At 33.6% G+C, this 23,973-nt stretch overlaps 1 protein-coding gene across 4 annotated transcripts in view; it reads left to right on the top strand.

The window, feature by feature from the left end:
• The window catches only part of LOC148223390 (uncharacterized), a 165,728-nt gene that overhangs the window by 104,963 nt on the left and 36,792 nt on the right, over nucleotides 1-23,973 (top strand). For all 4 annotated transcript variants that reach the window (XM_088167445.1, XM_088167442.1, XM_088167443.1 and 1 more), the window contains one exon: nucleotides 13,381-13,510. In XM_088167445.1, the coding sequence (XP_088023571.1) occupies nucleotides 13,381-13,510 (130 nt within the window). The remainder of the gene's footprint in view (nucleotides 1-13,380; nucleotides 13,511-23,973) is intronic.

Here is a 23,973-nt window from a genome sequence, read left to right as displayed (position 1 = left end):
CATTACACTATGTCTTTTTTAGCATAATTTAGCATTTTTTAAACAAGGGGAGCTGATCTTTATAAAGAAACCTGAGGGAAAATATGGCTGAAGAAAATGTACAACACTAAACATTACTACTACAATGTCAAAGGGACATAAGCTTAACAAATCTAGTTAGCTAAATCAAAATGAAGGCATTTAATACTCATGTGGGTGTTATTTATGCAGATTTTAGAATATTAAATATTTACCCCTAAAATCAGTGTTTTATTTCAGTAGATAATGTTGAATAATTTTTTAGTATAGAAACAAGAATGACAACAGGAATATGATTTTCACCCATTTCTCTTTTTCCCATAAAAACCTGAAGTGTCACAAATATTTAGAAATTATTTACATGGATCCTCAAAAGCAGGTGGTTTTAATTGGAAAGACTCATTACTGTAAGTAATCATGTGCAAGCATCTTTGTTTTTGTAAAGATGAAGTTACTCATATGTAATATTCTCCTCCGTGGAAATGTTCTTCTTTGGAAACTGAGATGTGTCCTCGCTCTGAACTTGGGTTTGGCAGAGTATTTCCTGCACCTGGGATCTCTGCCAGAAAAATGTGAAGACATGGGGTGGGACAAGGGAAAGAATGGGCTAGCTTGAGGGAGAGGTTAGCAGCCTGTGGTCAAGGGTTACAGAAACTCAAAATATGAAACCTTCACTGAAACTGAGCTGAGAAAAATGAAGAATATTTAGGGGACAAATTTTCCAACCCATAAGAGTGTTCAGATGGAGATGCACTGAGCTGGACTAATTTCTGCACATAGCAGAACTCCACTGACAGTAAACAGAACCTTACATGTTTACAGTGGTGGAAATTAAATTCTAATTTGGACTAATTTTTCTTCTTTTTTTTCTTCACAGTTTCAGGGTGAAAATTAATTATTGTTTGGGTTGACATTTTTAGATTAGAAATTTTTAGAAAAATTTGAGATGAATTTTTTTCTTTGTAAAGTTAAAACAAAATCCATATAAACCAGACTGATTTTAAACAAGTACTCTGTAAGGAGGCAGCTTTCCATATCTGAAGAGAGACAAGTTTGAAACAATATACGGACATTTATTCAAAAATCATAATATACTGTTATGAAGAGTGCTAACTGTGATTCTTTTGGCAGTTATAACAAAGGCTATTATCTTTAATGATCAAAAAAGCATTAGACATTACGTAAACCACTCAAAAGTATTGTATAATTTTTGTCCCTTCAAATAACTAACTCTTTGAGCAACAGAATGTCAACTTTTCTAACTTGCATTTGGCCCTCTTATACTGGTAAATAACAAAACCTTTTATCCTCTGGTTATATTCATAATATAATAAAAAAAGGTTATTGTAACAGAGACAAATTGTTAAATTATGAACCATAAGTTATCCAGGAGGACAGACTTGATTGGCTAAAATGCCTTTCTTCTTTTTCTAGATTCTGTAAATCTAAAAATTTTAAGATAGTTGATTTACTGTCCCAAATCCCATCAAAGTAATCTTGACTTCTAAGAGTAAGTGCTCAGATCTGCACTCACTTGGAATTTGATGTGCAGTTATCACTGTGGTGGATGGACTCAAGATATATAATTATATATTCACTTGGCCCCTGGCTAGACACAAATGGTCATGACACTTGGGAGGAGGATTTTAGCTGAAATAAACCTTGCCTGTGGAGCAACCAAGACTTGTATGCAGACATCACATTACCACATCATCTTTGCCTAGAGGAGTGGTGAGAGCAGGAAAATAGGGTGTGACACCAACTGTTTGGCTTCGACATGCAAATGTTATTCCCCAGCCCTTATGATTCACTATGTGCACGGTTCAGGCTTAATGCAAATTTGAATTCTTGCTTGAAGCAGTGTGTTTTGTGTAGTAAGACCTGCAGGGCAAATTATGCAGACTAAAATCTGTGTAGATCTGTCTGTCTTATCCCCTTGCATTGTTCACCTCTGCCCACACCCTATGCTGGAAGACTTGTCAGAATTGTCTGATTTATTAGTTGCTGCAATTGCTGGTGTGACAAATCATCTCCTTCTATTCTATTGTGCAAATTTTGTTCCTCTGTAACAGGCAGTCATTTAGGGAAGTTCAGGGGGCTCTGAAGGTGTGTAAATATGTTTAACTAGACATAGTTTATCAGTCTGCATGGTTTCCTCATGTCATGTGTACTGCCAGTATTGATTCAATCTCTTGAAGACTATATATCTATGAGAATGTTTTAATATAAGAAGACCTTGGTTAAGTCACAGATACAGTGGATGACTAATATGGTATTAACACTCTTCACATCCCTATAAAGATTCTTTTTTCTAATGCTAAGACTTCCACTAGTTCCTCATCAGTCTCTTTGTATGAGTTTCACAATTGAGCTAAAGCAGAAAACCTATGTTGATGAGCATAAACTTCATCATCTCTCTTCCATACCTCTGAGTATGCAGAGAGAGAGAGTCAATCTTTATTAAAGGAAATGAGGACTCTTCTTTCTAGTTGTTTATGCTTCTTGCTCTAATAAAAGTTGTCAGCTTTTTCAATAATTTCGTTTATGTTGATAATACAAAAGCAAAGCCCAAATTCTCCTTTCAGATCCATCTATCCATCAATCTAGCCCTCAAAAATGAATCTACTATATCAATAAACAAACAACAAAATGCACATCTTATACATCGATCATAGTTATGAAATTTTCAGTAAGGAAGATATTGATGCTTTATACAGCAGAGAAAATGAACCTGGCTACTCATTAAAATCTTTCTCACAATAAAGCTTTTAAAAAGTTGTGGAAAAATTAATTATGAAAATGGCAGCAGTTGCATACAATTAAACTGTAGAATGGTTTTCCAAACTGAGTGTCTCCCATTAAAAAAATAAAGAGCTCTGTGCAGACAGTTTTGAATTAATTATTTGGTCATAATTCTTGAAGCCTCAGAAGAAAGTAGAATAATTTATACAATAATCTCTAGCCTGCTTGGACCAAATGTGAAAAGAGCAAGATTAGAACTCTGAAGCATGTTCATGGGTATGTGCTTTTGAAAATGTTTTCTCCTCAAGGAAGAACATCTTTAAAAAACTGTGAAATATCAAAGAAATTTTTTTGGTGTTGTTTGTTTGTTTATTTGAATATAGGATCTTTTTCATACACATGCAGTGTAGAAACTGCTCACAAAAATATTAAGGTCACTGAGAGAAGACTGTAAGCAAGTATATGAAATATCATTTGACAGGTCAAAGCAAACAGATGAAGACTTCTGAGTTTGTGACTCGTATAAAATCACATCATACTCTGAGGAGGTAAATGAAAGAGAAATATATCTGAAATTGTGTGCTATTTTTCAAGCTTTTAGTGAAATTACTGCATTTTATGTTTATATGAATATAGGTATGCAGATGAATAAAAATATATGTGCATTACATATACTTATATATCTATATATCTATACATCTATACATCTATACATCTGTACATCTATACCTCTATATATCTCTATATATATATATATAGATATGGTGTATCTATGTGTAGACACATACCTGAAATGAGAATATAGAATTTAAAAATAAACCTATGAGTGAAATTTAAAAATTCTGTTTCTGAAAACTGTCATTGATGTTAATCGACTTCTATTTTGACATATCAGTGAAGAATAGAGTCTGTATAAATGATAAAGGCTAACTTTCTGTATTGCTGTATTCAAGACAGTTAATCACATATTCAATTTATATCAAGGTTAATATAAGAAAGCTACTGAACTGGAACCCATCAGAATGTACATTCAGTGTTCCAAATTTACAGCTGCAAAACAGCATATACCAACATAACAAAAGCTAATTCTTATTGTTTTCTTAAATTGTTGAACTTGGAATCCCAATATTTTGTCAGCCAAAGATGAATTTCAGAGAAGAACAGCAAGAATCAATAGGAAGATGTGTCATAGGGTGATTTTTTTTAATCAGTAATGGAGCACAGAGCAAAAATCCCTCAGGTTTACATTCACATGCCATAATTGACATAGAAATGACATCAGGAGATAAAATATCAAATTTGTGATATTGTCCAGATAAACTTCCAACAGGTTCAGGGCTTATCCTGACAACACAGAAAACATTAGGATTAATTGGAGTTTACTTTAAAAAATATATGTGATGGAAAAACATCTTTAAGTGTGAATTATATTGTATTTGGAATTGTATTGAAAAGAACAGAATACATCAAAGGTAAAATTTTATGCAAAGCTCACACAGAATGCAATGGAAACTCAAATAATTGTATGACAATCCTCAATATGCCCTGAGACAACATATTTATAAATATTTGTACTTTAACTGAAATATTCCAGTGTTGGAACATTCAAAGAACAAACACAAAAATTAATTAGGGCTTTAGTCCATAGAATAAAATAAATCAATTGGTCTCATATATTTGAAACATTTTCAGTTAGTGATCATTATTCTCCTTAAGAAATGTTAGAAAATGTGTTATCAGCCTTCATGTTTTTTTTTTTTTTTTTTTTTCCTGGATACTGCCTCAAATTTTGATTTCTGCTTCTTTAACTGACTAAAACAACAGCATCACTTATGTAGCTCAGAATGGGATCCACACATAATTTCTGTCACTTTAACTGAGAGCAAATGACACAAGACTATAGTTATTTTAGGGAAATTGATTCTAAAATCCTAATTCAAGGTCGAGGTCAACTGTCTATCATATTAGACTGACTGCAAAATGAACTTAAGTTCTTAATTTAAATATCCCTTTTAGGTACTCAAAGCAAGGTTTCATAAATCTCAACAAAAGGCTAACAATATACAGGAATGAAGAGATACAGTGTCTTGTACTTAATATTTCAGTGGTGTGGCAGAAGCACAAAGGAACTCTGAACTCTGGTCCTTTCCAGCTTGTAACGAAAGGTCTTGTACTGAAATACCTCACTTTTAGCTGAAGTTATTTGTCATTCATATCTTCACTCGCCCTTTCTAATGATCTTGGGGAGTTTATTATTTTATTAGCAAAACCTTTGCCACTCTCCTTCAAATCTTCAATCAAGTACCAATGGCTTACATACACTAAAAACATGTACAGTTATCCACCAAAGAAGACAAATGATCATTTTAACATATTAAAACAAACAAATAAGTACTTGTTTGACAAAACCACCCCAAAAGCTTGCTGGAAACTAACACATGATATGACAAGAGGTTTATTTTTCAAACCAGTCTCTTTTTTTTTTTTTATTGCATATTCCAGTTATGGCACTTGATATCAAATTGCGCACACAGTCTAAAACACATAGTTCTGTGGGCTATAATGATCTGTCCCTACTTTGGCCAGACTGAAGTAAACATCATACATGTGGTACTCATTTCACATAAATTTCAGTTTCTGATCGGTGGTTACTGTCACTCGTTCAAGATAACAAACAGAAAATTATGGGAGAGCAATGCGGTGCAAAGTGGCCTGGAAGTTATCCACAGAGCACGTCTTTTATATCTCGAGTTGTAATCCAGCTCACAAGAATGCCTTTCATGTATGAAGAAAGAGGTTATTATCCTATCAGTATACAATCTGTTAATAACAAACATCAGGGGAGAGCGATTCATTTGCCCTGACAGCTTTGTGAACAGGCTTAGAAACTGTTCTGAATAGTGAAATACATTAGGAAAAAATGTTATTTATGGCAGAAGACAGGAAAGGGAGCTTTCCTTCTGGAATTTAGGAAAGTTCAGCCAGCCAAAACATAGAAAAAGCTCCAAAATATATTTGCAAAATTAATGAAAGACAGACCTCCTTATTTTCACCTCAGATTTAAAGGTGAAAAGCCATGTCACTCAGTGACACACTTTCCAAGATATAATATTGAAAAGCTATCAATTTTATTAGTAGAAAAGCATAGGTAGATCTGATTTCTTATGAAAGCTGGCCCTTTAATTGGTCTTACCTCTGATTTAATTTCTATATTGTTAACCTGAATAAATAATTTCATTCAGCCTGCACTTGTGCATGCTCTGGTTCTACCTGTACTTTCTTGAGAAACATTATGGAATAGAAGATGGAGACAACTTGATCATGTTTACGTGGACCTGGAGGCACAGTCTGCTGATGTATTGAACCTCCAGAACTACCGTTTGTGATTGCTGTGTTTAATATTAATTTGCATTTCTATTACATTTATTTTAATAGATACATATGCATATGCATATACACATACATACACATAGACATATATTTAGGAAGACACTACTAAGCTAAAATATATTTTTCTTGCTGACTATCCTCTCTGATTATAAACATTGCATTGCCAAAAAATTATACCTACAGCTGATGAAAAAGAAGTACAAATGGAAAAGAAAGAAGGCTAAAAACATTTATGATTAACATTATTTTGTGATACCTTAAGATATAGTTGCACACACAGAGACATAACTAAACAATTCAGAATTTCAGATTTTCTAATTGCATGTACTTTACATATATATTGCATGGTATTAGCAATATATGGTAGATTAGCAATAGATTTTACTTAGTACAAAAAAGTTCTGAAAGAATTCAGCCTGTGAAATGACAGACTGTGCTCCTTCAGTCAAAAGAAGTTCTTGTTTTAAGAGTTTATGCATTTCATAAACAGTAGAAGTGGAAACCAAGCTAAAAAATTCCTTCCTTCCTCTCCCTCCTGATGAGTGCTGAATTTGAGAATAAATCCAGGTTTTTTGCCACTCTAGTGCCTTCATCAGTTTTCAGTGCAGCGAGCTGTTGCCAGGTGCCCGGGCCATGCAGTCCCAGGTGCAGGAGCTGCCCGGCTCAGGGGCCTGGGCTGGGCACAGGAGCTCCAGCAGCTGCTCGGCAGCTCCCAGTGTCAAAGATCGCAAAGGGCACGATCTGCACTTTAGCAACCCTGGAAGCACTTCCAACAACAGCACAAAACAACTCCTGTTCCATTGACTTTCCTTGGTTCTCTGGTACATTCTTGTCTGGATCTCCCTTAATATTTGGAATGATCCTTTGTTTTTCTACTAAGAATATGCACCTCCCACCAGCTTTCCTACAAGCGTGAAGCAATAACAGCTGTAATCAACCTATAGTGAAAAGAACAACATTTTTTTTTTACTATTATGTTGTAAAACACATTTATAGTTCCTGCCCCCCTTATTAGTATTTCAAACTCACATACTATATTTCAAAGAAATAAAGTGAGAGATTTAAAGAAAAAATTTCATATGTAACAGTTTAAATTTCCATTTATTTAGGAAAGGTTAGTGTCCTTATTATAAAAGATAATTCAGCAATCCAATTAAAGTATTATTGAATTGTTATGACATTACAAAGTGGAAAGATTGATATGAGCCATTTTCATTAAGATTATTTATCTGCATCTCAGGTTGTTGCTTGGTTTTTTCTTTTAATTAACTTGTCAGCTGATGAAAAGGTGCTGAACTTGCAGGGCGAAGTCCACTGTAAAAAAGACAGGTAGAAGAAGAAATCTGCATTCTGATTTGTTAAGAGGAAACATTTTCTGTAAGGATCCAACACTTCCTCTATGCATATCTAACAGGGACAATCCATGTAAGGGAATTCACTGAAAAAAATCCAACAACATGTATCAGGTTTTTGTGAAGAGCACAGAAACTGGAAATCATAATGAAGTTAAATACTACTGGGTCTGGAATTTTAACTCATCGAAAAAAAAGAAAAGCTTTTTCACTCTGCATTGCATTGCATATGTTAGGCTCCCCAGTTAAGAGACGTAAATCCTTCATAAAGAATGTGTTATCTGTGAAGTGATGGCCAAGCAGGTATGTATTAAGTTACAAAGAGTGAAAGAGCTGGGAAAAATCCATTTTGCATCTGTTGCCATCTGATAGATGGGAGAAGGAGTGAATGAAATATTTAATTTTTTTTCCCCAATGGTATTTTTTATTATCAGTCTTGTATCTTCAGGATTAACAGTTCATTAATCATAGACAAAAGGATACATTATGGTTCAAAATTCTACCAAACCTCCCACACCAGATGAAGTGAAATTTACATGTACATTGAAAAATTCACTTTTTTTTTTTTACCAACTGTTGTCTAAAAAACATAGTTTTCCAAATCACATTTTCAGTAAAGGTCAAAGTTGACAAGGTCTAAGGACCAAAAGGGCCTTGTCCACAGAGGCATTTTTAGATTCAGTGACTTATGATAATAGCAGTTCTTATTCTAGTGAGATTAGAGAAAGAAAATATATAGCAAAATAGCTGTAACAGATATTGTGATCCTGATGGGTAATATATTAAAAATGCCTATCATGGACTGAAATATTATCCAGCAAATATTTTTGAAAATAGGAGAAATAAAAATTTTTGCTTTGGATGTTAGAATTGTTTCTCAAGAAATAAAGTTAGACTGCAATTATTTTAGTCAGGTTGTTTGCTTTTTTTTTTGTCAATATAATCTACTGAGTTAGTAACAGCTATCTGAAAGATTTTACTCCAGTAATGTGCTGCTTATTTATACAGTGTCAGCAGTAAACAAAATGTTTGAATTCTTCACCTTGTGGGATAAGGAGGTAGTAAAGAATATTTTTTTAAGTCAAGATACAATATGTTGGCTAAAGGAGCTTTTTATCTTTCAAGAACTTTAGATCTTATGTTGAGACAGTCCTTCTTAAACAACAAACTGTCTTTAAAAGCTATCAATATTTTCTGGTTTTCTTTTATTTCACAGCTTCAATATAAACAACAATATTTCTGGATTTCGGTCCATTGCATCTGTTGTCTGTAGATGACCATTAGACTGGTTTGACACTTGTACTAGAAAAAAATGACCAAATCAAGGCAATATAACGAGGCTAGATCACTCAAACATTTTCAATTCAAATCAGTTTTCTATTTTGAAGTGAAAAACACATATGTTTTTCACTAGTATTGTAAGCATTAGAAAGTATTGTGAAGACAGTTCTCATAAGAGCCTGGCACCAGTGAAGTCAATGAAGAAAAATCCACCAACTAAATTAAATATATCTGGACTTTCTTGAGATTCATATAACTATGAAACTATCGATGAGGTGGCAGGTCTACATTTTCCTTTCTATGTACACATTTTTACTTTACTGACTTTAAGGGATTTGTGATCCAGACTTCATTCAGCATGTTGCAAAGAACTATGGACTGTCTTCCCTAATAGAGACATTATCTTTGTTCTCATTTCTATTTGCATTTTTCCCTTGTAATAAATTAATCATTCAAACAAATGTATCTCTGGGTTTCAGGGTTTTTTAGTTGTCTGGTTGTCACTGGTTTTGGTTTTGGTGTGTTTACAGCTATTACATTTTATAAGAACAAATAGATGCAAGATCTCCCACAAGAGACCTTTTATCACATTATGTTTCCAGTTCAGTTCCCAACACAAATAGCTGAGTCACGATACCATAGCCAAAAACCCCAAAAAACCAAAACTTCCAAAAATGTCAGAGTTCAGCAGAAAGTGCCAGGGTACTTCATACACACTGTCTCGATATCTTTGAAATGGCATTATGTTAATTCCCCTTAGAGGTGTCTTAAGCTGGGGTTTTCCAAAGAACCTCAAGGTACAGGGAACAGTTGCATGGATTTTTTATTTTTTCCTAGCTGTATCTGGCTTGCCTTCAGAAGACTTTATTTTTCCCTTTAGAAGTCTCAGAACCACAAATGTTATGTCAAAGGGTATTGTTTTGGTTTTTTAATCTTACAATTGCAAGCTAAAAATTCAAAACATCTTAAAATGAAATTGCTTTTGGATTCTTGATTTGTGAGAAGTGTTTGAAGTACTTGTAAGATAACTAAAACATATCATTTGTCAATGTAACATTGTAGTTAATAAATAGTTTTATTTATTTTTATTTCTGATAATTTTGCCTCATGTTGGCTGTTGTTATTACTATTATTATTATTATTATTATTATTATTATTATTATTATTACTATGATTATTTAAAAATAAGACTTCAGTATATCTTAAAAAAGTCTAAGCTGATCCTATAACAGATTATAAAGATGTGGAAGTTTAAAACCTTTGCATATTTTATGAATGACATACTAATACAAGTTGGTGGATTGGAAGTGTTGGGAAAGATATGCATAAGATAGGATAGCCCCCAGCCTCCCACACGCCTTGCCAGCATGATCCATCAGGCCCATTTCTGTGGCAGAAGAGATTCTTTGATTCTAAAATCATGCCACTAATGCATCAGTTAAATATTATCAAAGCATTTAAACCTTTAATATATTTTTATCATAGCATTGCAACATTTTTCTTCAGGCACTATACAATAAAGTGCCAGCAATACGTACCCTGAGGAAACTGCTATACATAATAGCAATTTTGTCTAATATAGCTGTTAGTTTGGTGTTTTTGTTTGTTTGTTGTTTTTTTCTTTTGTTTTGAGCAACATTTTTTGCCTCCACATTTTATATATTTCTAAGGATGGAAAAAAGTGACATTTACTTTTCTTGGCTTTGGCTACCACATTGTTGTGTCTACATAGACATGCAGTCATCTAGAGCTGCTCACACCCACACTTCCACCCACCCACAAAGCTAATCACAGTGTTTTTTAAATAAAATAATTTCTTACTGCCTAACCACAATGGCAATCCTTCCAGCTCACTTGGTTCACCATGAATGAAATACATGGAATACTCCAGTAGGGAATTTTTTGGTTAAAATGAACATTACTTAAAACCACAGTATTTAAGCTTCTGCTAGTGGAGTTATGTTGCCTTCATTGTGATTCTGTGGCAGTGTTAACAGAATTTGAGTTCACTGAGTTCATAAGTCAAGATCATGAAGCACTGCAGACCAAATGTGCTAATCTGCTCTGGAATGTTGCCTCATCCCATCTGAAAAGTCTGTATTTGTGTTGAAGACATAACAAAGAGACTTTCTACTTTCAGACTCACTGAAAGTATTTTAAATACTCATGCTAGGGATATCATTTATCATCTATACATTTAGATACTAAGTTTATGCATGTGAAATTCTATATAGCACTTAAATATTAGTGATTTTCATCTCTCACCTCTCCACTCAAGAATTCACAGAAATCAAACAATCAACTTTCTTTTTTTCTATTTTTTAATTTTTATTTTGTTTCCTTCCTGCAGGGTAAGTTCTTTTTGCTTTAAAACTGAAAATAAGAATGTATGAGCTGAAGCCAATTCCCACAGTTGGAGTGCTTTTAAGACTTGGAACAAGTTAAGATGTATGTTTTCTAATTTATGAAAGAGGCAAAGAACAGCAGACAAAGAAAGGCCAAGATAAAGAGAGGATAAAGAAAAACTGCAGTTTGTGTGATTATGATGTAAGTATGTAGTTACAAACTGAGAGGTCTTTGCAGAGATAGTATGATATTGGTCATTCTCACAAAAGAGAAAAAGATAGCACTTTAACAAAGTTTAGAGAAGCTGAGATCTTTTGCATTAAACAAAAAAAAAAAAAACAAAAAAAAACAACTCATTCTTGCAGTACACCCCTTTAATTAATATCTCTAATAAACTATTTTCAACCATGATGTTTGGCTATAATCTTTAACAACTTTTATTACTAGTATTGCCAGAGGTGTATATATAAATGCATGGGGATATACAAACATATTTCTATGTTTACATTCTGTTAAAAGCTGATTGTAAAAGTGTTGGAATCTAAAATAAGAAGTTTTTTAATTCCACTTTCTTAGGCATATACATTCTGACCCGTTTTGGATTTCATGATCCCATACTGCCTGCCATCCACCAACGATGGATGATGTACTATAATAAGCAATTTTTTTCTTTATACTTAATTCTTACCAATATAACTGAATTACTGCAGTACCCCCTGTAGGGTCACACCAGGGCAGAACAGAGGGGGACAATCCCCACCTTTGACCTGCTGGACAGGCTTCTTTTGATGCAGCCCAGGATACAGTTGGCTTTCTATGCTGTAAGTGCATTTTGCTGGACCATGTGCAGTTTGTTATCCACCAACATCCCCAAGTTCTTCTCCTCAGGGCTGCTCATCATTCCACTCACCACCCAGTGCTCCTGTTTGGGATTGCCCTGACCCAGGTGCAGGATCTTGCACCTGGCCATATTGAACATACCACTGTCCCTGTCACTGACAAAAGGAGTTAGAACATGCCAGTGCCAATATCAGCCCCTGAGGAGTGGCCCTTGTCACTCCTTTCCACCTGGACAGCAAGATATTGATCACAACTCTGACTACAGCCATACAGCCAGCTTCTTATCCACAGCCTGCCTGTCAAATCCATGCCGAAATCCATTTTGGAGAGAAGAATATTGTGTAGTACAATGTCAAATGTTTGCACAATGACACCGTTCCTTTATCCACCAACTTTATACTTGTTTTAGAGGACTAACAAATTAGTCAGGTATGATATGCCCTTAGTAAAGGCATATTTGCTGTCACAAATTACCTCCTTATTTTCCATGTGCATTTGCAAAGTTCCCAGGAGGATCTGCTCTGTGATCTTGTTGAGGTCTTCCTTTTCCTACCTTTTTAAGAATGAGGTTTATGTTTTCCCTTTTCCAGTCGGTGGGAATTTCACCAGTCTGCCATTATTTTTATAATATGATGGAGAGTGGATTAGCAACTTAGTGTATTGGTTTCCTCAGGATCTTCAGTTGCATTTCACCAGATCCCAGGGACTTGTGCCCATTCAGGTTCTTTAGATGATCTTGAACTGTATTTCCTGCTATGTTGTGCAATCATTCATTTTCACAGTCGTGCCATTGAATTCTATATTTTTTTTCTTTATGTTTTTTAGTCCTATGAGGTATGGAAAAGGAACTATTAATATCAAAGAATGGCTTTCGATTTTTAAGTATAGCAATGGAAATAAAAATCTTCTTAGATAATTCCTTTTAGATTCTTGGAAGAGTTTTTGCTGTCTTTCCTTTCCCTCCTTGATTTGTAATTAATTTGTTTCACTTTGGATCTTGGGCAAAATTTTTTGTTGCTCTTGGGAAACTGAAAACTTGTTGGCATGGTTAAACGCTCTTTTTTGGAGAAGTAGAAAGACGCATTGATCTACTGTAATATTCACCAGCCTTTGGATCCTTTTGGTTCCTGACAGTGGCCATGATATTTTCAATATTATTTCAGTAAATCAGTTAAGATTTAGTCTTAGCTCACATGGACATTTTATCTTTTTCAAATGAAATAAAACCCCCCAGCAGTATTCATTATTTTTAGGAGAATAGTATCAGAAATCCTCCCCATGAAACTATTATGATTAGTGTTAAGACTTTGAAAGCTACTATAATATTGTGCACATTACATCTGATGTGGGAGTGGTAATACTGGTAATTCCCTTTTTCCACTGTTTTTAAGTTGAACTTCTTCTCTGACAGACCTGATTAGCTCAGAGGAAGACATGAAAAGGGATATAAAAGATGGAGACAGAGGGAATCCACCCTGGCTCTGCTGGGGAGAGAGGAGAGAGCGTCTATCAAAAATGCTCCCTTGCTGTTTGAGAAATATGTGAGTAAACACAACAGCAGTCACAAAACTCGTGGGAAAGAAAATAATATATTTGAAACCCCAGCACTTGTTAGTGTGAGATCCATTGATTCCAGCAGAGGTGTGGGATACAGTTGTTAGGAATTGAGAAGCACAGAGCCCTACACTGTGCTGGGAAAAATCATGACTACAGAAAAACCACAAATTTAAAGCCATTATTGTGGTTCTTCATTATTTAGGACTCATCTTACTTCTAATAATAATAAAAAAAAAATGCAAGCAAGACAAGAAAATATTGCAGAAAATATTTTGCATCCACTGTACAACTGTATTATAGTGTTAGACTTCAAAAGCTTACCATGCAATTATTTTTGTAGGGAATTTTTATTTTGGTATAATAGTCTATATTCACTATGAAGACACAAAATTGCCACTCTTTAATAATATGATTTCACAACAGGAATTAATTTGAAATTTTCTGGAAAATCTTAGTAAGGAATCCATTCTTTTCTGGACCAAGATTTAGTTCTTTGGAAAAATCCCATGCCTAATAAAAGGAAAAGCAGATGAGGATTTATGGCATACAATAGTGATTAATTTTTTCAGTCTTTTTTTACTAGTCTACTATTTATACAGAATCCATAAATGTATTTTCTTTACAAAAGAGTTTTTAATATCCTTTGAAAAATCCCAGTGACTAACAAGATTTTAATATGGGATTTCACAAAGGTGCTGGTGATGGCACACTTTATGCTGTAAAGATAAAATCTCTGACAGCCATAATCCTTCCTGTATAAAATCCAGTGTAGAAGCTCTGAAGTGAGAGCTTTAGCATAGTTAAGATCGCAAACAAAATGTCTTAAAGCTGGAATTTCCTGGGTTTACCTAAGGTAAGTTTTTTGTTCTTGACAAAGGAATTGTGTTTAGTTGTGAATCTGGCCCCAAGTACAGAAAGTTTTATTGTACTCATTCTCTCTGTATAGTACCAATATATTAACATGAATGTAGCCATCTAACTTGCCATTTTACTTGGTTGCATAGTAAATGACAAGTATTTTTCAACGTTTGAAGGAGGCTTTCAACACCAGATATTTTGTCTGAAGATATGTCAGTAATGATCACACAGGTGTAAGGCATCTTCTGGCATTCACTGTTAAATGTACAGTTATGTCATTTGCCTTTAAGAATTTATTTTGTAAATTATGTTATGACATAGCAATCAAATAAGATGCTGAAATTCAGTTGTATGTGCATTGAGAACAACTTCACAAAGAGAGTTTCTGTCTTTCCAAGTTTAGCATTTTGGATAAATTTTTATCTCTGTTGTCTGTCATTAAATATCAAAAGATAAATGAATGGTTGTTTTAATTTTTAGATTTTTTTGCCGTAGTAGATAACTTGGGACATTTCTCTGTAAAGTTTAAGAAAAAGACTGACAGCAACAAGATACTCATCTTAAAATAGTGAAGAACAATTTAAAATGAAGACCTAATCCAACAGGGGATCTTTTTTAATACATCGTCAAATATATTTTCTGAGAATAATTATGAACATTTAGCATATAAGACCACAAAGACATGTGAACATCAGTGTATGATATCCACACATGAACATGTCCACACATGTTCAAAAACCCCTAAAAGACCCCTAATAAATCCTTTCATACATTGTTAATTAGCAAAAGTCCTGATTTTGGTATGGATATTCCAATAATGCTGTCTTTGCTTTCATATCTCCTACTCTTCAAGAAGGCTCAACTCTGATGAACACGTGAATTTCTGCAGTGAATGGCTCCCAGGAGAAAAGTTTTCTGGAATGTGCAGTAATAAAAGTATATTTACAGAGGTTCCATCAGTATATGAATTAAAATACATTTACCTTTCAGTTCACCTATCCAGCATCTCTGTACCACTTCTGCTTCAAGTATAGTACCTCTAAGGATGAAAGACAGAGGTGTTGACCACATTTAAGTGTTTTATAAATATGTGACTTTACCCTTCAAACACCTTCATTATACTGCCTTTGCTATAAGACACATGGTTACACCCAAATTATCACATTGCACAAGCATGTTACAGGTTTTTGTTTTCGTGTGACTTTTTTTCTTTTTTGTTTTTTAAATATTTCTCCATCTACATTTATACAATAAAATTCCAGAGTTTATACAAATGTCTTCTACCCACCCACATAAGAATTTGCATTAAAGTGGGTAGAGATCCAGGCAGGTTATTTACAAAATATCAAGCTCATGAGATGTACACAGATCAAACACTTCTCTTACATTACACAATCAACAGAGACAACAAGAAAGGAAAAAAAATTAAAATTCTAATATACTTCCAAAGTTAGTCCTGCAGTGTCCAAATGTGACATTACCTGTATAGTAATTAACATTCTTAATTTATTCACAACAGCTCAAGATTTGAAAATAGGACTAATGTCTGACTGAAAGTGGAACCTCAGAGGCAAAATGAAATAATGAGTGGCTAAGAACAAAATAATAGTTGTACACAAAACTGCTCAAATCCTTCTAGATAATATGCATGACATGTTCTAGTAGGAGATTAGAGTTCAATTTTCTCACTGTTTTTTCCAGACAGTCCTAATTTGTTTCCAATTAGTAGGAAATGTCCTGCAACTGACTTACCAGAATAAAGTGGCCACAGGAATATTTTCTCTGCTTATAACCTTGTCACAGAAATATGTTATCTTTTTTGCTACTTAGTTCTGGAAAATGATGCCTGGTTACTTTTCTGCTTGCCATGTATTCAGCCTTTTATTTTTAATAAGATATAATCTGTGAGAACACATATTAATTTAGACATCCTCTCGACCACATTAGATGTCACTAGAGAAGAGAGGATTTGTAGCTGTTCTGGTGGAAATAATAGAGTAATTGAATCTGATTATAATACTTAATCCACTTGCAACAGTCTGCAAGTATCTTGCGTAGGATACTGAGAAAAGATTAATGGATTAATGAACTGTTCTAAATGTGTTATTGCTTTTGTTTTGTTGTGTTTTGTTTTTTCCCGGGCTTCTTGTTAATGCCCTAATCTTTAATAGGAAAATGGTTCCTGCACTGTTGTAGGAGTAGGTAATTGTTCCCTTATGAATATAATCTTTCTGATGCCTTTGCAGTGACATGGGAGTCACCCTCAGTACTGCTTCCAAAGGACAATAACGGACTCCTGCTTTGAGATTAAAACATTGCTTGGCTTTCCAAATAAAACTTGCAAGTCTTATAATTTTTTCTCTCTCCCTTTTGCTAAGCTACAGTAAAAAGATCAGGAAGTTGAAGAAACTGGGCAGCAGATTCATTACCAACAAACTTTGTGAAATCAAGTAGGTAACATAAGGGCCAAAGGTGAGATACTGGCAAATGAAGGGCCACACAAAGAATAATTAGAAAGTTGAGAGCTATGAGTGTAAAAGGAAAGAGACAAAGGTTAAATGTCTTGCCACTTAATGGTAAATGACAGGTAATGGTATTTTTCATTATTTGGCAAAATGGTAGCCATAAGACAATAGTCTGAGAATGAGATATCCTAAGCTTTGCCTTTGCCATTGATCAGCTCTGAGTTATGTTATAGGCAGGCCTTTCAAATTCTGCAGCTCAGATCCTTCAGTTGTCAATTAAGATTAAAATAGTCTCTCCTACTATTTCTAATAATTTTAAAATACAATAGACAAAGTTATCCTGATTAAATGAATAAATTGCAAACTTAAATGAGGATATTAGAATTTAGTAATTTATTATCTTTGTAATAAAAGCTCTGTATTATTATATTTTAGTTTTAAAAAAATGCTACTGTTTTCCTAATTTATTATTTTCACTGGGAGATGGCATTAGATTTTACTTTTTTATAGCTACAGTGTTTGTAACTTCTTCCATAATTGTTAGTCCAATGTTGCCCTGCATTGTCAATAATGATCCAGTCAAAAGAACAAGAAATTTCTACCCTCTGTTAAGGCTTGTTTTGAATTGTTTGGTGAAGTAGTTTGAAATTCTTCTGTATTTCTCAAATTTGTTTTTCTCAAATTTAAAATAATTATTTTATAGGTAATAACTTATATTAATGTCTCAGATTACTCCTTGCTAAAAAGCAGTTTCCTCCAAAGTCTTTCTATTTATAAATCATGACAATTCAATGAAACTAAATTTATTTACAATCTTCCTGATCAATTCTACTTTGCATATTACCCTCAGAGATAATACACTTTTCCTGCAGACACATAAATAATATATAAATTATTTTTCAACTTGGTATGCTTACAGCTATAGACCAAATAAATAAAAGCAAATTATGTTAGCTGCCAGCATTAGTTTACATTTCTACACTTGTTTAGAGAACTGACAAAAATATTATATCTGAAAATCAAAGTCCTTTTATCAGATTGTGTGCTCACTTGGTTTGTTTTTGCGTCTTCATTTTCCAACTCTTGCTATCATCATGCACAGCAGGAAATTCAGCTGAAGTCAAAAGACCAAGTAAATAAACAAAGCAGTTGCTTTAGAGTAAAACAAGCTCTGAGTTACAGAACTAGCTAAAATAAGGAAAGTAAAAACTCAAACCAGCATAAAAATGTTTTATAGCTGCTCCATCATAAAGGACTTTTCATTCAGTTTTTAATAATTCATTTTTTTAAAAAAATGAAGGAAGTGTGATGAGGGGACATTGCTTGTTGAAGACTAAGGGTTTATCTGTGTCTCGGTTTGGGTGCACACGTGTGGTTCCTATTTGACTCAGAAGAGGCCTGAGGCCACGGTTTTGCCCTGAGTGATTTGTGACAGATGGTGAATAACAAATAAACTTGCTAAGCAGAGATCAAGGGCTTTGGGTAAGCATCTCGGATTCTTGCCTGGGAATATGCAAGAGCTTTGCCTTAACTTGTATTTCAGCAACATTTACCTGTCAGTAAACCTTACACAAATACAGAAAGCACCAGGACAGGAGAAATACATTAAGTGAATGTGGTCACAGATGCTCAAAGAAGCAACAAAGTTTGTTGCTTCTGACTGCTGATCATTGTCACCTTCCTTAACAAGACATGTAACCTCATCGGGCAGGGTAGAAAAGAGAGACAGCTGGCAGTTCATGCATTTTGCCAGAGTGAGAAACCCAATGGACAACAGGCTGAGGAAGCCTTTCATCATGCCATCACCTTAGGATGACATTAGCAATCTATTGTACTGTGCCAAGATTTTTCAATGTGCCTTCATGAAAGGAGTGTGTGATAAAATAAATGTGTTTTGGAAATGAGAACCTCTTAAAAGTAATAGGTGTAGTATCTAATTTTGAGCCTTGTTTTAGGCAGAGGCTGCTAAAGTAGTGGGTTTATTTCAGAGAGAAATGTACTTTTATAAACATTGACTGGAAGCAGGTACAGAGATTTGTGAGGAAATGCTGCTTAGAGCAAGTTTGATGCAAACACCTGAATCAACATCCTAGTTAATGTTCCACTGGACTTTGTCATTTGACTAAAATATTACTAATTCAGTAAAAGAACAGTTGGGCAGTTTGCAATATGACATTCTCATACTAACTCCAAGAAAGGTAGTGCTAAATTGATGTTACCAGTTTCATACTGTATCCACAGTATTGGTTTTGACGCTGTCTGCATGCAGGTGGTTTATAATGCATAATATTGATCTGGAGAATTCTTTCTCCCCCCCCTGCCTTCAGCTGTATATTAGCTTCTAGCCTTGATCTTAAAAGATAAGATGGATGTTCAGTATTATTACCTAGAGAAAGGGTAAAAAATCAATTTTGTCTCCTCGTCCATTATTCCTTCATCTTCCAGTGCTTGAGCAGTGGGGTTGTAACAAATGTCAGCAAAAAATAATTTATTAGCTGATGTTGTGACAACTTCTGTTAGATTAATATATTACTACAGGTACATTGATGCTCCTAAAATCAACTTTCTGGTTAAGGACACAAAAAGAGAATAGCAAGCAATCAACTGTTTTTAATGGAGCAATACCTTCATAAAGCACTGCATGGGAGAAGGAGAGTAGTCGGATCTAGCTAAGAAAAATCTAAGTGTGAATCATGTATTTTTCAAGACTGATGCTTAGAGATTGCAGTTGCTCATTAAAGTTTATGGGTTTTAAAGCTGACCTGTACAGATGAAAGATAAGAGCTTCAAAATTTTTTACTTTTTGTTTTTGAAAATTAAATCAAAGAAAGGAATGATTGTCATATTTACTAAACCTGTGCTAAGTCACCAGAAAAATATTTCATTAATCTTTAGTTTGAATTCTGGATACAAGTAATTTTCTATTATAATGTATTGATGAGTCCTCTAAATTTCATTTCATTATTTCTTTGTCCCACAGTATGCTTTGGGACTAGGAAATTGCTGCTTTCCCTACCCTGCTTTCAGGACAACATTCAGCCATAGACAAGGATTTGTGCCACTATAGCCTAGTCTTTCCTAACCATTTAAATCAGATTAGTCCTTTACTGCCCTGTCATCTATAACTCAATTTGTTAAAGGCAGGCCTCACTCAGCCCTTTATTAGCCCAGTACATCGTTCATATGTTTCAGTATTTTACACAGATGTAATGTCGATTAGAATCTAAGTGAAATCTTCACTACTGAAAAAGAACATTGAACTCCTAGTATTTCCTCATGTTGATGGCTCTGTGCTCATGTATAAAAATTCCTTGTGCAATATTTTCTACATGATAGAGATAAAAATGTAACAGAACAAATTTTCAAGCTGAACTAGGAAAAATTATGCGATTAACTTGTTCTTTTAAGATGATGTTATGCAGACTGCTGACCTATCAAAACATCAGAGATCAGATTGTTATATTATTCTGATCTCCCTTAAAATGATATATTCAGGGATACTTCTGTTGAAATGTGCAGAATTTCATACCTATTTAAACTTACTGAATGCCTCTGTAAATGATTTCATATAATGAAATCCTCATTGGATTAATCTTTAGATATTTTATAAGATAGTATTAAAATTTTTTAAGACACCTCTTATCTTTCTTAACCTTCAAATAGAAACCACTACTGTCTACTTCTGACAGATGCAATGTTCCTAATTAAAAATAAAGCCAAAAATCATCTATTAAGATTAAACACCATAGAAAATAAATTATATACATTTATTTTTATGATTCCTTCTTTTTTTTTTCCTGAGCATATGAGGTTATTAAATTGAGACTTGAAAAAGATTTTTGTCTTTCAAACAGTTGAGCTATTAGAGGCAAATGATAGCAAGAACAATGCTAGCATGCAGTCAAACAGTGACCTGAAATAATGAGATGAAAATTATGGCATTAAATGTCCTGACACATTGCTGTGGCTTTTTTTTTTTTTTAATTTTATTTATTTTATTTTATTTTATTTTATTTTATTTTATTTTGGTTTGGTTTTGTTGTTTTTTTCTGTTCTGGGTTTTTTTTATTTTTATTTTTTTTTTTTTTTTACAATTCAGCTTGTATTTATAGAGGTTAGACTCTCATTTTCTGCTTATAGTCAACACACATTTAAGTTTTATGAAAACACAGACATATGACCAAGCAATGTTAAAGATAACTTTCAAAAGCAATAGCTTAGATGCTTATACATCTGCATAAAACGTTTTAAAACAGGTCCATTGTTATATCTTCTAAAGACTGTCATAAATCCTAAAATTTTAAAGCATGTGTTTTTATTTAAAAAGAAAATACATTACTTCAGTGTTTGATTAAACTTAATGGAAACTTTTGCACAAAAGAAAAAATAATTATGAGTTTTGCTATATTTCACATTAATTAATGAAAAACCAAGATCAGAAATATAAATTTATGAGAAGTTGTCTTTTTTTACTATGAGAATAAGATTTTTTCTGGATTTTTACTTAAATTTTAAAGCAATTTATTTTTATTCTATCAAGACATTCTGATTAGCATACACTTTAACATTAATTCTGATAGTAATTGTTAACCTGAATTCAAGTAGGAAGATTAACCTTTTATTGAATTGTCTACACATGTTAAGCCAACTAACCATTCATTTCTGTACCCCAAGAAACAAAATGAGTGCCTTTTTCTTTAAGAAATAAACCCAGAATATTTAAGAGCATGGAGTAGATTACTGCAGTGCATGGAAAAGACGTTTGCATATATAACAGCATATCTATGAAAATTATTCAGATGTGAGCTGTAAATATACAGACAGGCATAGAAGCCAATTGAAATCTTCATCAAAGGTAATTCTGTACCTGGGAAAATAGTAATTTTGTCGTGCAGAAATTTCTGTGTTTTTGGTAAAAGCACACCAAGTAACAAACTGCTAGGGTATAATTCTTTACCTCCCTCTACGCTGTTGTCGTGCTGTCTCTCACTTTTTCAAGAGACAAAACACAGTCATGTACACAGGCTGTTCCTGGAATGGCTGGGCTATTGAGACTCCTCTAGGGCTGTTATTTACAGGAACCATGCTGATGGTCTGGTGAGGCTGACATCGTGCTCTTCTCACCTGTCTGGGGTGTTCCATTACTTACCTATGCACAATGAATTGTGAATTTAGTGGCTTTCTATTCCTCCATCTGTTTTAAGGAATGAACTGCAAACTTTGACTGTAATAGAACATGCTGCTGCTTTGTCCTCATGAGAACGTCCCAGTGTTTTACCTATGCAAGTAAATAAATCCAGGTATTTAGCAGAAGAATATCATCCTGAAAAGCAATTTGCTTATATCCACAGCTTTAGATATATCCACTCCCAAAGTAGCAGACAGTAGAAATAATCGAAATAATTCTGCTACAAAACCAGTAAGCAATTAAGAAATTAGCTTGGTTTCCAAACAAATAAATTTGATACTTATACAATCCAAGAAAAGAGAATAAGTAACAATATTAACGGGTTTCAATTCATTCCCTTCATATATAAATGTTAACAGGATCAATTATCAAAGGAGAGGTGGCTGATCTATAGTAGCAATAACTTTTCCAGATTCAGGTCTATGAAGTTGTTTATCTTTGGTCAAACTGAAAAATTTCTTTCTAATAGTTGTCTATGAGGTAGAAAAAAACTTCTAGATGACTAAACAGAAATTCAGTAAAATATTAATTGTATCATGTTCACACGATTTTGTGTGTTTTAACATGTGGCCATCTGAAGAGCATAGTTTAAGGTGGTACTTAGAAGCAGCACTGAACTGCTGTCATGAAACTAAAAGAAATTAATATCAATAGAAAAATCAAGAAAGACAGAGAAATTGCAACATTTCAGAAGTTCAGAAAGAAGAAAATGATATTTTTATGTGTTCCTGTCTGGACTCTATAGGAATTCTGGAATGGTATAATTTTTGATCTGAAAGCATACTTTTTCCGCTTAGGAAAGCAATGCTTGTCTTTAAAAATTGCTTTGTCTCAACTGTTTTATTTAGAGGTTATTTTGTTTTAATAATATTTTATGAAATTCAGATTACATATATGGATATATTAAGAATTGAAAATTTAAAAAATTTTCCTTTAAATGGAAGGCTTGGGCTGACCTGCACTTTAGCAAAATTACCCCTTAATCTACATTCCAGCTAACTCAAGAGAAAAGCAGAAATTTTTAAGGATTTTGTAATTCATATATCAATTTATTTTAATCATGTTAAAGACAACCAAAAATTTATTAATAAAAAACGTAATGAAAAGAAATCTTACAATATAATGGAGTTTTAATAACTATTGTGATCAGAATTGTCAGGGGAATATTAGCTTATTTCACACACTAAGGCTTAAGCTCTGCTTTCAAACAGTACATAAACAATTAGATGAAAAGTCTGTTGCAAAGGGTCAAAATCTGAGAAGGTGCACATTTCCCAGGTTTCCTCTCCTTCTATGGAATTGCACCAGCTGAGTCCTAAAGCAATTCTGAAGTCCTGAAAACACCTGCCTGTACATTATATTTTCAGTTCATGTCTGAGTGGCTTCATTTCTATGACAGCCTCATGAGGATGGAACAAAATTAAAGCAAGACACCCTAGGTAAAATTTGTAAGTTATGTAAATGTCACATGTAGGGCAAAACGTTTTTTCTGAGTAGAGGAATGTTGTTGTTAGGAATACCACTGGGAACATGTACATGTGCTCAGCACACCATGGTCCTTTTCACCGTTGTTTGCAGTGAACAAAACTGACTCTTCATATCCACCTCCTGGGACAGATCCTGGCATTAATGCTCACAAGCCAAAAGCTTCACTTCAAAATAGAAGAAAAAGACTACACATAATCATAAGAATCACTCTCCACATCTATTACACCTTTTTCTAGGCATCTAAATGGAAAAAAAAAAAAAGAAAATGAAATAAAGCAATTAGGGAACAAATTTCATGTCACTTTCCCCACAGATCTTCCAGTATCTCCCCAAATAAATTATCTAGAGTATTTGCATGTATAAAATAATATAAATTGATATATAATTTAAAAGAAAATAAGGGTTTAAAATAAAAATTTTAAACATTCCCAAACAATATAAACACCCT

This window comes from Sturnus vulgaris, chromosome 6, assembly GCF_052056855.1.
Source record: "Sturnus vulgaris isolate bStuVul1 chromosome 6, bStuVul1.hap1, whole genome shotgun sequence".
In the NCBI taxonomy this organism is placed as follows: domain Eukaryota; kingdom Metazoa; phylum Chordata; class Aves; order Passeriformes; family Sturnidae; genus Sturnus; species Sturnus vulgaris.
This window is presented reverse-complemented; position numbering and strand designations above follow the sequence as displayed.